Source organism: Lingula anatina, chromosome 1 (genome assembly GCF_051362555.1).
Source record: "Lingula anatina isolate TDL-2025a chromosome 1, LinAna3.0, whole genome shotgun sequence".
Classification (NCBI taxonomy): domain Eukaryota; kingdom Metazoa; phylum Brachiopoda; class Lingulata; order Lingulida; family Lingulidae; genus Lingula; species Lingula anatina.
Window position 1 is genome coordinate 41,969,479 of NC_141767.1, and position 16,934 is coordinate 41,986,412.

The 16,934-nt window shown below is 36.5% G+C and overlaps 1 protein-coding gene across 1 annotated transcript in view; it reads left to right on the plus strand.

The window, feature by feature from the left end:
• Positions 1–16,934, plus strand: part of LOC106163103 (fatty acid synthase) — a 23,711-nt gene continuing 6,777 nt past the window's right edge. Inside the window, exons 1-21 of the mRNA XM_087010916.1 lie at positions 1–1,431; positions 2,746–2,898; positions 7,648–7,821; positions 8,127–8,327; positions 8,727–8,849; positions 9,011–9,264; positions 9,553–9,877; positions 10,038–10,186; positions 10,375–10,605; positions 10,900–11,089; positions 11,427–11,656; positions 11,936–12,240; positions 12,496–12,767; positions 12,884–13,000; positions 13,181–13,444; positions 13,672–13,854; positions 14,196–15,150; positions 15,412–15,557; positions 15,668–15,880; positions 16,159–16,250; positions 16,593–16,767. Of these exons, the coding sequence (XP_086867042.1) occupies positions 1,296–1,431; positions 2,746–2,898; positions 7,648–7,821; positions 8,127–8,327; positions 8,727–8,849; positions 9,011–9,264; positions 9,553–9,877; positions 10,038–10,186; positions 10,375–10,605; positions 10,900–11,089; positions 11,427–11,656; positions 11,936–12,240; positions 12,496–12,767; positions 12,884–13,000; positions 13,181–13,444; positions 13,672–13,854; positions 14,196–15,150; positions 15,412–15,557; positions 15,668–15,880; positions 16,159–16,250; positions 16,593–16,767 (4,888 nt within the window). The 5' untranslated portion in view covers positions 1–1,295. The remainder of the gene's footprint in view (positions 1,432–2,745; positions 2,899–7,647; positions 7,822–8,126; positions 8,328–8,726; positions 8,850–9,010; positions 9,265–9,552; positions 9,878–10,037; positions 10,187–10,374; positions 10,606–10,899; positions 11,090–11,426; positions 11,657–11,935; positions 12,241–12,495; positions 12,768–12,883; positions 13,001–13,180; positions 13,445–13,671; positions 13,855–14,195; positions 15,151–15,411; positions 15,558–15,667; positions 15,881–16,158; positions 16,251–16,592; positions 16,768–16,934) is intronic.

A 16,934-nucleotide genomic window follows, 5' to 3' on the forward strand; every position in this document is an offset into this window, starting at 1 on the left:
AAATAAAAAGATGTCTACGTAAGGCACATTGTGTCAGGAAATATGGGTCCTGGACCTTGACCTGAACCAACATTGCTTTCTCTCTATACAAGAATATTATTCTGACAATAAAAATTTTGGTGCACTTCATTAATCTGCGGTCCTGGTATAGAGTGACCATGAGTTCAGAGTCCCATAACCTGAATGACCAACGAGACAAGTCATGGCATTTGAGCATGTCTGGCTTAATTAGACAAGATAGGTTGCATGTCGTTTTGACCATTGAATATTAAGTGAGCGCAGAAACAATACATGACTGTGTGTGATTTTGAACTTAATCGTGCAAGTCAAACTTCTACATGTACATATACTTAAAAACCACCGCTACTGCCTGTGAGATTTTCACGTGTTAGAAATTACGATTGCCATTTCGGTAATCTGGATCCAAGCGTAAGCCCCTACACGTAGCCAAATGCAACTTTTGTTGCTTAATTCTTATTTCATTATGAAAATCTTATGTAGAATCTATACGTTTTTTTCTTTAATTGTTATTCCCCGTATGCGTTGGTCATTTAGGGTTAAAGTTGTTGCGGTGTGATCTCATGCCAAATTCTAAAAACAGTTAGATGATTTTTACATTTACTAAAGGGTCGTCAAGATATATGACATGAACGTATATCATGCAGGGAGTGTTTGACGGAGAATTATATTACTTAACAATATACATGTAGTCACCTTAAACATTAGTTAAAGTCATCTCTGCGCCCACACATATCGATCACTGTCAGCCCGTTATGGAGCAAAATAAAGATTAAAAGGTAAAAAATTTCAGTAAAGCAAAGATGTACAAACTCCTCATAGCATATGTAGCTAAAGCGTAGCGTACAATTTGATAGAAAGTAAGGGGGAGTGGTGACAACCTCAAATCAAATTACGATTGACTACATGTGTAGCTGATCCAGCTTTCATTTGCCTTCGCGCTTTGCGCTTCTACGAACAGACAGTCTCTGAACCAAAAGCAATGAAGGGAGAGCTTGATGCTTTTCTATTTCCACGTACTGATTCCATTTTTCATAAAGTAAATTACCAATATTAACGTTTTTCAGTCTTCTTTCGACTTGCTTTCTCACTGCAGAAACATGGGCAATGGCGGCAACCTAATAGACCCATTGCATGACTAAAATGGTATGGGAAGAACTTTGCATGTGACATATTTATCATAAATGATATGACTGGACATACATGTACGTATATTACCCATATAAGGTGTCTTTACAATTAAGGACCTTTAGAGGAGATCGTCATTTAGAAAAAATATGGAGACACGGGATGACATTGTTATCAGCGGCCTCTCCTGCAGGTTACCAGAATCTGAAAATGTTCAGGAATTTCGAGAACACTTATTAAATGGAGATGACATGGTCACAGAAGATGACAGGCGCTGGGAGCCAGGTATTTTTATAAATTCATTAAAAACAAATATATTTGTAATGAATAAAACAACTACTTTAAGTTTTTTTTGACATCGTAAGTACTGCGAGTCCGGTTACATTACGTGCGGGTGCCGTGCCATTTTTCAGACAGGACAGGTCGCGTAGGGGAAATCAGTTTTTCGCGTGAAAAGTGATCGTACGAGGCCCCTTTCCGTACAGTTGCCGTACTTTTTCCGTGCGGCTTCCTTAAAAATCGATAAGTTGTCCGTGCAACCCCCTAGATATTTTTCACACGTAGTCAGAATAAGGAAATGCACATTTTCAAATTCATGCAAGTGAATTACACTGACTTATAAATTTAACATCTTTACTACTATTTTGCCTCCTCAAACCACCAAAGGTGGCACTGAAGGAGACCAACAGCAGGTTCAACAATTATAACGATCACTGCATGTCCATTGAATGCCGGTGTAACGTGACAGAGAGTCCGCTTCCAATCATTTGTGCAGGTAAGCCTCTTTCTATATTTTGACCCACTTAGGTCAAGCTAACCTTAACCATTATAACTAAATGGAGGGAGGACTTTCTGTTACACGGACCCTCAGTTTCGTTACACCCATACGGGAATTGTGACATGCCATCTAAGATAGTGCTGGCTTAGGGCTCATAACTCCATAACAAAAAAATTAAAAACGAAAATGACGGCACGGGATTGTGACCCAAAAACTCGTGGTCAACTCTGCCAATTTACGCGATAAAATCTTGTTCAGGGATGAAGTTACGAGCCATGCCAATTGCTATCTCACCTCGAAATAGAAATGTGTTAAATTGACGATTAAAGCTTTGAGTTGCCTATGCTTATACATGGCAACGAGAAATATAGACGATATTTTATATTTTCGAGTTTTTTTTTTATAAATCAGCACGTCGATAGATGCATTATTGAAAAATTGTATGCAGTAAAAACGTCATTTTTGGTATCTGGATGATAATAAATGGCTGCAATACCCTTAAACTTGCCATTAAGAAAGATATGGAGACAGATTCACGGAAAGGGATGGGCAGTTTACATGTTCGAGCATCGAACGGACATCGCATGAAAAAGAACAGAAAACAAGACGAATAAAATATGACACACTTGAAAATTGTAGATGTCACTGGATTCAAAGTATACTGCCCAAAGCAAATTACAATGGTTGTCGGTTGCGATGTGTAAATGTGATACATGAATTAAATCGTTGGATATATGTTTGTTGTTTATCATTACCAGACATCAGCGAGTATAATTGTACATTGTGCTTTGTTTGAAATCGGTCTGTTTTATTATTTTAAGGGCTGCACGGTTTACCAAGACGAAACGGTAAACTGAAGGAGCTCAGGAAATTTGACAGCACCTTCTTTGGTTTGAATCCCAAGCAGGCCAATGTCATGGATCCTCAATTAAGAATACTTCTGGAAGTGACGTACGAGGCTCTTGTAGATGCAGGTAAGTGTAAAATTATAACTTTCAGTCTTAAATCCACTTGAAATTTACTTCAACGAAAAAGTCAAGGGCAAAGCGACGCGAAAGTGTATTGTTTTACGTCGTGCTATTCTCAACTCTAAGTAATAAAGTGCTGAAAGTTGGCATACAACATTGGTCAAAAAGGTTGTCCCAACCCCAATTCTATGTGCTTTTATTTACAAATGATCACCTCATAGGCGTTAATTGTTATTAACAGTTCTCTTTATTCCAGATACCATATCTAGCAGGATTAATGGTTCAGAAAATACAAATAACGGTGAAAACATCCATATTTTATACCATTTATTCAAATCAAAACCAAGCACCCCCTCAAATCCAGCGTTACAATGTGATTTAAACAGAGGATAAGAAATATCCATCAAATTGAAAACACATCACCAAATTTCACCAAATTTATACAAAATTAGCATTAGGATGTGCTCGTTAAAGGTCACGTGTCTAATAGCGTGTATATGGGTTATAATTCTGTTTTGTGAGATTATTTGGGGATTGTTACTCCTCTGCATTACGCTCACCAATTCATGCCACAGGTGCTCAGTAGGGAGTCTACTAGGGCTCAAAGATGGCGGTTCCATCCTCAGAACATTCTGCTTCTTCAACAAACCACTCCCCAGACGAAAGCTGTGAGCAAGTGCGTTGACACAATGAATCCAGTAGCATCCCCGAAGTCCCCTCTTGGAAACTGAGTGAGACATATGTTGAGAATGTTACAGAAGCATGCCCCAGTAACGTTCTGTTCCAGAGAGAATAATGTACTAATACCATGGGCTTGGGATGCTCTCCAAATGCGGACTGATCTGACACCTCAGGCGATATTTTCCTGCACCAACCCTTCCAAGAGGCATTCTGCAACATGTCTTATTTGGCCATCGATAGGGTACAAGAAATACCTTGATTATTCAGAAAAACCAGATTCCTTCCTCTTACCTGAGGGGTTTATATTCTAGTGAAGCCAGGTGCCTTTCTATTGAATTATTTAATCAGCATTTAATTCCGGTTATCCCAACTAGTGTAAAATACTGCATTCGAATGACTTGAGTGTATTTTGATCATTCAATATGAGGTCCATGTTATTCAATTTATTAAACCCTTGAGCCCTACGGCTCATCAGAGTGAAATGCAGTAAAAATATAAAGTCATAAAAACAACAACGATACAACTACTACTACCGGTACAACTACTAATAGTAATATAAAAACCCATCAGACTGACGTTGATCTTAACTCCGATGCACATTTTAAGTACTTTCCCTAGTTGTTTAATTGTGAAACATTCTTAAGTGATAACAATTTAATTAGCTTGAAAACACTTTGCTTTTTATAATAAAATTTGCGAAAAGTTTTGCGTACAGACGCAGAATTTGGATTTCAAATTATAAATCTTTTATATTATTTAATATTTCAGTTAAAATACACTTTAGAAACAAATTCTCAAAGCACACAAAGCAAATTTTATTTCGCGTAACGAATGAGGATTACGAATCATTTTATTACAGCAGTTCCCATTCTTTTTTCTTAAATATTACCGCTCTTATCGAGTTTTTTCTCAACCGCGTTTTCTTCCATGGAAGTAGTGCCTGGACATACGCATGCTTCAAGATACCCCGAGAGCGATCACTTTCATGAATGTTCGCGGCCGTGTTTGAACTCATTTGTTTAAATATCTATGTTAAACGTCTTTTTAAAATACCAATAACATTACCCATGAAATAAAAGAGATGTATATTGAAAAACTATTAAAACCCACTACACCAAGCATCTGACAGGTTCAGTTACCTGTTATTACTTGGCTTGGGAAGTGCGTCGGTGCGTAATTAATAAGTTTTATTGTTAATGAGCTCTTGGTCAAGTACCATGTATTCAAAATGCATCAGCAATCAGTAAGCTTGTCAACTGATGAGAGTTAATTTGAAAGACTGTCAGCTTTTGATATGAATTAAACCACTTGAGGCGTCCATAATCTCGAGCATCACATCTATTGTCACCGAAGTTAGTAAGAAAGTCACGGAAGACCGTCCGTCACAGACAAAGAAAGATTGTCAGCGAATGACAGATCCTTTGCTGCTTTTTGGTGCATCCCACGGCAACCAAGGCATAACGAAAATTGCCCTACTCCGTTCTCATAGACATTTATCGTCTATTTTGTCACAGTACCACGTGACCGAGATATGTTGCTTCATTTTTGCATATTGGGGTGAGGTTTACTAAAACGCTTTTTTCTACTAATAGATGGTTTTTAAACTCTTTAAAGGATGGGGGTCGATTCAAACATATCTCTAGTATAGGCCTATAGATTGAGTGCTGAATCATCAAAAATCGAGAAATGGATTTTTATGTGCCTCAAATCCTTTAACCCTACTGAGCACATGTAGCATGAATTGGAGTGTGCAATGCAGAGGAGAAACAACCCCCTAATAATATGGATCAACTCCTCGAAGCGCTCCAGGAAGAATGGGCCAATATAGAAAACCCTTGTTAAAGTGTAAACGTGCCACCTACAGGAGATAATTGCAGTGCAACGTAGACACACACGCTATTAGACACGCGACCTTTAACGCGCGCATCCTAATGCTAGTAGTGTGTAAATTTGGTGACACTTGGTGATTCCCTTTCAATTTAATGGACATTTCTTTACCTCTAGCGGAACCAAAGTGAAACATTGGACTTTAGAGGGTACATGTATTAAATTTGAATAAATGGCATAAAATATGGATATCGTCACCGCTATTTTGTATTTTTCTGAACCATTAATCCTGTCAGATATAATATCTGGAATAATAAAAAACACTGTTTTTAACAATTTACTCCTTTGATGTGATCCTTTGTAAATAAAAGCACATGGAATTTGGGATGGGACAACCTTTTTGACCAATGTTGTATTGGCGCTTATGTGCCATCGGCCAAGTCCCTCTCCATTGGTCACTGCAAGCAAACACAGAACTTTTTATATAGTTACTATAACGTTACCATTTTTTAAATGAAAGTTTAGGTAACGTTATGATAACATTATGTGTTTGCTATATATATAGGGTGAAGGTGCCAGCGTCTCCCCAGCAGGCATAGTCGCGTTGGATCAACGTTGAAAACAGGTTAATACGTTAAATTGCCGTTGATCTACCTAAATTCAACGTAAAATCAACGTTGATCCAGCCACGTCAAAACACCGTCATAATGTGACGTTGACTCAACGTTGTATTTTGGTCATTGACACAACCTTGCAGACATGGATTTTAATTTAAAATTATTGAAAACGTGATACTTTGTTTATCAATACTGTAACTAACTTTATCAAAATAATTTTTAAAAAAGTGTTTTAAAGTAAAAATGACAGTTGTTTGTGTCTTTAGTGAAATAGTGAATTTTCTTAACTTGTTATTCAGAAATACATTCCAATAAACTGAATTCCTTGCAAGGTCAGCTAACACTAGGATGAATGTTGCTGTAAATGCGATGGAGTGAAGTTAATAAAGTTGACAGTTCTTGGTACTCTGTTATAGATAGACAGGTTAAGGTGACTGTGACTTTGTTAAACACGCTTAGGAGCTAAATGCGTTGAAAAAATCAGACAAAGCAGGCACTTGGATGTTTTTACAGTGTACGTTATAATTGTGTACCTGTGTTCTGTACCAAAAATAAAAACATTTCAGGTCATTTTAATGTCTTTTCATGCAAGAATGTTGTCTAACAACTGGGGTTGATACAATGTTGTCATCTGACGTTGAGTCAACTTTCAAATCCAATGTTTATCCAACGTATTATCAACGTTATGGTTCAACGTTGTTTCAACGTTAAAACAACATAATTTGCCCGCTGGGTCAATTGCGCCTATGAAAAGTGGCTTTTGATAATTGCTTCACTTGAAAGCATTCTGGATGGCTTGAGACAGCGGCCAAGAATTTTAAAGGTTACCAAAAACTTCGTAATTGCCATGATTATGAATATGTGGAAGACCGGTGTCATGTACGGTGTTTTGTAACGGAGTACTAGCGCACCCTGTGGTAAGAGAGTACTTAAAGATACGTTTGAACAGAACGTGGATTCCCAGTACACGCATATTAACTACTTTTACTATTTTCTTATACGATCCAAATAAAGTCGACATGCCAAAGGATAAACCAAATTAATCACTCTATCAGGCATAAAAGAGTTTTAAAACGTACTGCACCTTCTTCAAATTTCTGGTCGTAAATTGACCCATTTATCTGCCCCCGGTAATTATATACAGCATAGAAAGTAAAGATATCCGTTCATATATCATTTTGCAGATAATCTGAAACGATATCTAAGGGATACTATTTGAAGCTACAAGTATAATGGTGGCATTTGGTCAGCTTTTGTTATGTGGCAAAATCTAACTTCAAAGTCACACTATGCGTAACCTGTGAATCATATGTAGAACGAACTCTCTGTTCGGCTGAACCTTAATTTTTTACACCAGAACAAAACATTTTTTTTTCGTTTTTTTAAAAAAGGGCTTAGTATGCAAAGCTGTTGTTTTTAAGGCACTCGAGTGTGTAGTGCACACTAAGAACGTTTTTCAGTTATATCTGTTTCCAAGTTTAATCAGCATCGTTTGTTACCTATAAAAAAGTTCAGTTCAGTTATAGCCTAAACTGATGTTACTAAAAGTAAAATTTTTTATAAAATTTGTCACTAAAACTATATATGTAATAACTGAATATACATAACACTATGGCTTTCAAACTTTAAGGCATTAACATTTCCCAAGCTAAAGGCAGCAGGATAGGCGTCTTTGTTGGTTCAGCTGGCTCTGATGCTATGGAGGCGTGGTCTTCTGATCCTGAAACTCTGATTGGTTACAGTATGACAGGCTGTCAGCCGGCAATGCTTGCAAATCGACTGACTTTTTACTTTGATTTTAATGGTAAGTGTTAATCAAGAGAGGTGGTGTGGACGTTTTTTTCGTGTCCTTATACACATATTAAAAGATAATATTCCAATGAACGACAAATATGAGAAATGTCCGTAAATGTCTAGAAATAAGTAAAACAAACTTTACAGTAGTCAATGAAAACCTTTTATTTTAAAGAATTCTCTAACTGTTCAGTTATTTATTTACTATTCCTTATTCGCTTTAAAATGAGTGTTATTGTGTTTCATTCATATTCAATGTGTTCAACCAGCAAAACGTACTTTTTGCCCTGTCATTGCTCTCTCCATTTCTTTCAGGTCCAAGTATGGTCATAGATACAGCCTGCTCATCGAGCATTGTCGCCATGAATCAAGCTATAATGGCTATTCAGTCTGGCCAATGTGAATCTGCCATAGTGGCAGGTTCACATATATGTCTAAAGCCTTGTACCTCACTACAGTTCCAGAAACTAGAAATGCTATCTCCTGAAGGTGCCTGCAAATCGTTTGATGCGTCAGGTGAGGCATTTATTTCATTCAAATGCAGGCAAAGAACTAAAACGGTTGCCATCAGATGTTTACCATTATTTTTGTGAAAACTATGGTGAAATACATAACAATCTATTGGTAGACTTTCCTGTATTTTGGAAAGCATTTTGTGCTTTTTTTCGATAATAGAACATCTTTTGAGTGTCTTACCTACTGGGAACACATAAAAAAGAAGAAAAGAAACACACCTTCGTGCCCAACATTGAATTTTCTTTTTCAATCAGATTTCTTTTTTCAGCAAGTCTAAAGATTTTAAATTTATGTTAAATGTTAAATTCAAACTAGTGCAACTGGAAATTTTATTCAAGGATGTAACATTGCTGTTTCATTTAAACAAGTTCATGTTTATTTATGATTGGGTTTTTGCAGGCAATGGATATTGCCGTAGTGAGGGCATTGTGGCTGTTTACCTACAAAAAGCTCCTGCAGCAAAACGCATATACTGTAAGATTCTAAACTCAAAGACTAATGCAGATGGAAGGAAAGAAAAAGGTCGGTTTTTGATATCTTGCAGACACTGTAAAATATCTTTTTGTGTGCCCACTCAGCAACCTTTTATTGCAAGCCATATTATATATATCTTTTCATTTTTCAAATGTTGGTGTATGTAAATATTTTGCATTATACTATACAATATAGATATAATTTTCCAGGAATCACATTCCCATCAGGAGAAATGCAAAAGGCTTTGTTGACTGAAACCTATGCAGAGGCCAAATTGAGCCCTTCAGAAGTTTCTTATGTGGAATGTCATGGCACTGGAACTCGAGCAGGAGACAGACAGGAAGTCAACGCAGTAACTGAGGTCTTCTGTCAAGAGAGAAGTGAGCCCTTGCTGATTGGATCTGTCAAATCCAACATGGGACATTCCGAAGCTACTTCTGGCAAGTTGAATATTTTATGTATTGTTTAGGACAAAAGGTATGACCGATGTAAACTTGGTGTTCTGCCTGGTTGAATGAGTGAACAGGCTGACTTCTTAATTTATGACACACAATTTCAGAGTAAATATATATATAATATGCATTCACTCTGCAATAATGACATGTGAATTAATTTTTTCTAATGAAAAAAACTTAAATCATGTAAAAATGCGTAAGTTGATTAGTAAAGTAAGCAGTATTAAGGAAAACCCATGATTTACATAAGGTCACTGCCTTTAACCAATAATTAATGAAGTGATTTGATATATCAGCTAATTGAAACTTGTTACATCCATTCTTTTGTAGGATTGGCAGCTCTCGCAAAAATCATCATATTCATGAAAGATGGTGTTATTCCACCAAATCTACACTACTCAGCGCCTAACCCAGATATTCCAGGATTATCGGATGGAAGACTCAAAGTAGTCACTGAGTGTACAAAATGGAATGGAGGACTTGTTGGGTTGAGTTCATTTGGGTTTGGGGGAACAAATGCCCATCTGATTCTCATGTCAAATGACCAAAAAGAAGAAGCAGAGAGTTTTTCAGCGGGGATAGAGCCAAAATTGTTTACTTTCTGTGGTCGGACAGAGGAAGGTAAATAAAAAAAAAAAAGCTTTTAAACCATGTGTCCTAATTTTATATATGTATAACGAGCAGAAAATGGAAAACATTCTCTCTGCAAGTCTTGCATAGATTAATATTAATAAACCTGTTAATACAGGTTTGGCTCTAATTTATTACATTTTTTTTCAAGGTGTACAACATGTTCTTAAAGAAGTAAAAAAGAACCCAAAAGACCTAAATCTCCAAGCCCTTTTGTATGAAAATGCTTTTGATGACCCTAAGATGCAACCATATAGAGGTTATACATTGCTCAGCACGAATGAGTTACAGGAAATACAGGTACTGTATTTAAGATGGATACATGAAATAAACTATATTTATTTCAGATCCCAAACTTGTGTATACAAAGAAAAGGCAAAAATTCATTTTAAATTTAGTTTAACAGTTTAATTTATTTAATGAATGAATCTTTATTTGATGCACCAAAATATATGTATCAAATGATAAGGCATTTTTGTTTCTCTAAGATCTGCCATATTGAGCCACGACCAGTGTGGTATGTATTCCCTGGAATGGGGACACAGTGGCATGGTATGGGGGAAGCACTGATGCAAATAGAAGTGTTCAAACAGTCCATCATGAGGTCACATGGCTACTTGCAATATGTGGGTTTCAACCTGATTGACCTGCTTCTAAACGGGACAGAAGAAACTTTAAAAAGCACAGTTAATTCTTTTGTGGGAATTGCAGCTATACAGGTTATTACGCATTGAATTATTTAGTCACAGACAAAAATCATCTTAATTTTATGCTGATAATTTTTTACAAACTATTATAAATGGTAATCATAATCAAAGCAAGAAGACATCTCTTGCTTAAGAGGCACCAAATCATTTATGTACTGTTGATATTACCTTTTTATACACCATATGTTTTAAACATACTGGTATATATGAATATATATATTGCAAAATATTAATATATTACAGGATATCTTTTATATATAGTGCATGCATTTTCTATGGTTGTTCATAAAATAAACTCTTGTTCAGGTGGCACTTGTAGACACATTGAAGCTACTTGGTATAAAGCCCGATGGAATTGTTGGACATTCTGTTGGTGAGCTTGCCTGTGGCTATGCTGATGACTCAATGACTGCAGAGGAGACTGTGCTAGCAGCATACTGGAGAGGAACATGTATTATGGAGGCAAACTTAGAAGAGGGGGCCATGGCTGCTGTTGGTATGTTTTCATACATGAAAACATTATCCCACAAATTCTTATTTTGATTTTAAAAACAAATGTTCTTGTTTTGGTGTTTTTTTTAAACCTTAATTTATGTTAGTTTCATAATCAGTTAACATAATTACTACTTTTGAGTCATCATACATTAGCCAAATTTAAAAATTATTTTTGTCAGTTTAAAACCAAAACAACCTGTGAATGGCAAAAGAAAATCCAATTGCAATTGGAATTTATTGCAAGGTAGCCAAGGGACTGTTAGTAACAACCATGGTCCTGTTTTGCAAAGACAAATATTTCACAATATATAATATTTGTTTGATACTTCATGTCCCAGGTTTGAACTGGACAGAGAGCCAAGAAAGATGTCCAGAGGGGGTGGTTCCTGCCTGTCACAATGCTCTGGATTCAGTGACCATTTCTGGACCCAAAACTGCAGTGACTAAGTTTGTTCAGGAGCTACATGACCAAGGAGTGTTTGCAAGGGAGGTTCAAACATCTGGCGTTGCTTTTCACTCCTATTTCATGTCAAAAGTTTCACCCAAGTTGAAAGAGGCCATGGAAAAGGTATTTAATTGCACTTGCTAGTCCCAGAATAATTACTGTTATACGCCTCTATTTAAAAAAAACTCACAATTTTGTAAAACTTCCATCTGTGGGTTGCAATTTTGTAAATAAATTTTTTTGGTAATTATTAATATGACACAAAAACACTTATTTATAATTTTTCCAAACAATTTAAAGTGAGTATTAGTGTGCAATTTCTTAAAAAGAAAGTAAAACAAACCAAATGTTATATAACATGTTGGTTCATAGTAGTAATAACATCTTGGTTTATATATACAGGTCCTAAAAAGCCCCAAACCAAGAAGCCCTAGATGGATCAGTTCTTCTATCCCAGAAACCAAATGGAACACCTCTCTTGCACAGATGTCATCTGCAGACTACTACGTCAACAACCTGGTCAGTCCTGTGCTGTTTCAGGAGGCACTGCAGCATGTCCCTAAGAATGCTATCATTGTAGAGGTAGCTCCACACTGTCTGCTGCAGTCCATCCTCAAGAGATCACTGGACTCACAATGCACTCTGCTTAGCCTGATGAAGAGAGGGCATCCAAACAATTTAGAGTATTTTTGGACCAATATAGGAAAGTATGTTCAAAATAAACAAACAGTTAATTTAAATCTATATGATGCTTCATAAAGGAACCTGAAAATGTTACTTTACAAGTAGCTTTAGCTTTTTTTTCCATTTGCAATAGGATATGATGGTATGACCTACCCCCTAAAAGGAAAACAAAAGTGAAAGTAATTTGTTTTCTGGAATGTCTCTACAGATTCAACAAACTTCCATTGTTTATATGTTGCGATTGTCATACAGGAAAAAAATAAAACATTTACTTTCAGGTTGTATATGAATGGTGCAAATCCACACCCTCTGAACATTTACCCGCCAGTTCATTTCCCAGTTCCCAGTGGCACCCCTATGATATCTCACCTGGTGAAGTGGGACCATTCCCAGGATTTTGCTGTGCCAACTCAGGATGACTTTCAGGCAAAGTCCAAGAGCAGTGGGAAAAGTGCAGACTATGTGTATGAGGTGGATGTATCTTCTGAGTCACCAGATCATTATCTAGTGGATCACATGTTAGATGGCAGAGTTCTTTTTCCTGCCACAGGTACTTTTAGTTTGTTTCTTTACTTGTATTATAATTTTTTCGTCATTTTTTAAAATTTTCCTAATGTATTCATGCATATTATTTATATAGTACTTTAAATTTGGTCTGATTTACAGGATACTTGGTGCTAGCTTGGAGAGCCTTGGCAAAAATGAAAGGGCAGTTTTATCAACAGATACCAGTGAACTTTGAAAATTTTGTAATACATCAGGCAACAGTCTTATCAAAAGATGGTACGTCAGTCAGTATTGTTGTTCATAATACACTGATAATACTGATGTCATACATCAACTCGCCTACTTTCACACTTACTTCTAACTCTAACTATCAGACTAAAAATTAGTTTGAAAGGGGGTATCCCAGGAGTACTATTATTACAGTGTGTCTCATAAATTCATATCTTTTACTCGCAGCCAAGACATCACTTGAAATCAGAATACTGCAGACTACAGGAGGCTTTGAAATTTGTGAAAGTGGTAGTCTTGTAGCAAGTGGTGTGATCCATAGTCCTGCTGAACCAGGATTACAAACACCTGAGGAATGGGTGTCAGAAAATGGGAAAGATCCATCCCAAGAGTGGAAACAATTGACATCTGATGATTTCTACAAAGAGCTTAGGCTCAGAGGATATGATTATGGTGCAACATTCCGTGGCGTTTTGTCAACAAACAATATAGGTAGGTGAAATGGAATTTATAAAGAAGATATATTGCCACAAATAGAAAAGTTTATGCTTAAAGCTAATTGTCATTCTGAGTGACTGAAAAAACTGTAAACAATAGAATTTACTTGTAAGTAGGTCTTACAGAAGCAAAACTGATTTAATCTGAAAGGCCTTTTCATAGTCTCTGTACCATTCCACTGTATAAAGGAAAAGAAATTTAAAGGGCCTTCAATTTTTCAGGTGATCATGGTCAGCTATTGTGGAAGGACAATTGGATAACATTCCTAGACCACATGTTGCAGATGTATCAGTTTGGTTCAGAGAGGAGCAATCAAGTCAAGTTGCCCACTCGAATTCGTTCCATTTGTATTGATCCAACATTGCATTCCCAAAGGATGCTCAAAACTGATGACGACATTCATGGTAATGCGTACAGTACACGCATGTACACATAGACACACACCTTAAACCCATCTTGTTTTAGCTTTTTCTGATAACAATAGTCCATGGAATTACCATTCCCCATATTCATAATATATATACTGTATAGGCATGTGTGAGTCATTTGTTAAAAATGTTTCCAAACTGGTATGAAGCTTGGTTTGTAATATTAGTATGAAGAGATTTGCATTTTGAATTATTATATTTTGTTTTCCATTGTATATATCCAGAAATATATTGTACTTAAATCGGCCCCTTAATCACCATAGCAATGTAATATTTAATTCAAACAAAAACTGTCTATGTATTTTTACTATTTTCAGTATTTGATGTCTTGGTAAACAAGTGGGCTGAAACTTGCACAGCTGGTGGTGTTGCATTCTTAGGAATACATACCACAACAGCACCAAAAAGACAACAAAATCAGACATCGATTTGTGTTGAAGAATACCATTTTGTGCCTTATACAGAAACACAGTTGTCACCCATGCAGGATGGTTCAAAGTCAAAAGATGCTCTGTGTGATGCTGTTTTCCATTCAAGGACACTGAAACCATGCCTCAGTGTGGTGATAGAAAATACTGGCACCCCAACACTGAAGGTTGTAGAAGTGTCTTCTGGAAACAGCCAGATTTACAAATCTTTATTTCAGCTGATTAAATCACGTGCAGTTATGCTCGACTATACAGTTCTTGGTGAGGAAATGGGAAAAGAGATGCAAGAGGAGCTGGAGTCCTTGGATGGTCAATTTATTAAATGGGATTTGTCATCACCACTCCCAAATGACATACAACTTGCAAATCTGGTTCTGGCCAAGGATTTGTTCAGCAAAGGGAATAACATCATAGCCACACTTTGCAAACTCAAAAGTTTGGTGGAAGATGGTGGTTTCTTGCTCATCAGTGAAAACACAGATGGCCAACAGACACACCAGATGACAGCTGAAAATAACAATAGCCATGGGACACCCATGAGTAAAGCAAGTTGGGAAGAAACATTTTCAGCAGAAGGTTTGCAGATTGTATCTCAGAAGGATGATGGTATCTCACGCATTTCTTTCCTCTGTAGGAAGTCCACTCTGGTGGGAACTGCTACCGTTCTACACATTGACGACAATGTTTCATTTGAGTGGGTGGATCAGTTGAAGAAAGCAATGGCTGATCACATAGACAAACCTAAAGATGCAACTATCTGGTTGGTGTCCAAAAATGAGCCTTGCAGTGGCATACTAGGACTTGTAAATTGCCTGATAAAGGAGCCTGGAGGTAACAGGATCAGGTAAGCAGTTTTTTGTTTTCTTTAATGATAATTGTTTTTTAAGAATGTAATGTCAAATGTATTATAAATTTATATGATGACACAAGTATAATCAATACAGTTATTTCAAATTGAGGGATGTGGTGCTCATAAATAGACTGACACAATTCACAATTTCAGACTAGGTCCTTATGATATTTGTTGTTATTGTTTATTTAGATCTCAGCTGAAGTTTGCTCAAAATTTTGTGATATTCACATACTGCATTGTTGTGCCTTGTAGGTGCATATTCAATGCCAGTGAAGATCCTTTGCCTGATGTGACAGTGGGTAGCGAAATGTTCAAGATTCTCAGACAGAAGAATCTTTTGATGAATGTGTACAAAAATGGTCAATGGGGGTCCTTCAGACATTTGTCTTCAAATCAGGGTAAGTACCAGTATAAACTTATAATACAAGACCACATTCAATTAGTCATCATGCTTGTGTATCCCCCTCAGACATTATGGATCTGTCCACTATATATCTAATTTTTATAGATGTGCAAGAGCCTTATGCTGAAGTGGAGCATGCATTTGTGAATGTACTGACCAGAGGTGACCTGTCCAGTTTACGTTGGATTGAGTCTCCCCTGAAGTATTTTGATCCAGACCAGAACCCCAGTAGAGAGCTGTGTAGTGTGTACTATGCTGCTCTCAACTTCAGAGATGTCATGCTGGCCACAGGGAAACTGCCGCCTGATGCCATACCAGGTAATAATTGATTGAATGGCCAAAAAAAAAAAAAAAAAATTAGATGCTCTTCAAAATAAACTAATTCAAATTCACACAGTTACATGTATTTCTAGTGCATGTATGTAAATGCAACTCTTTTTGGAAAATCTTAAAGGATTTGGTTAAATCCTTTTATTGCAAGTTTTTATTAACAATTACAGCATGCTTAGGTACATTATTTATTTTTCATTTTGCAATGTCACTTCAACATTTGAAACATCACAATATTTATATTATATACATTTACAAATCTTCAGGTTTTCTTGACTCACAAGAATGTCTGCTGGGGATGGAGTTTTCTGGAAGAGACAACAGTGGAAGGAGAATAATGGGAATGGTACCTGCTAAAGTAAGACATTTTATTTTTAAACCATTCCATGAGTTGTTTGTGCATTTGCCTGCCCTCTACATACATTTCAAGCTCTTTTTATTGCTTGTATATGCACTGTGTAACTTGTTGATCTATTTTTAAATTAGTCATCCAAAGCGTATTATTTTGTGATATAGTCTTCAGTCCAGAGTAATCCAAAAACTCTGAGATAAATGACAAACACAACACAAACATGTGGGTTGATTGATATTTGGACAGTGCTCTTTTATATACCAACCCATTATCCATTTTTATGATATAGTATACCAGCATAAAATCTGTTGAATTAACAATTAACAAGCAAATGATTTATTCAAAAAGGGCATGGCTACCACAGTGAATGCTGACAAGAGGTTCCTATGGGAAGTTCCAGCTACATGGACACTGGCAGAGGCTGCCTCGATCCCAGTAGTCTATTCTACAGTGTACTATGCCCTGGTGGTCAGAGGAGAGATCAGGAAAGGAGAGAGCATCCTCATTCATGCTGGTGCAGGAGGTGGGTCAATAGATGTTAAATTTTTTTTATTAAAAGTGCTGTTTTTTTTAGTGTCAGTATTTTGAAAACTTTGATAACATTGTAGGAGCATGCACTGATATTTTTGGAATGTTACACATAAGAATTTATTATTGTTATTATAATTATTATTATTATTATTGCATGTC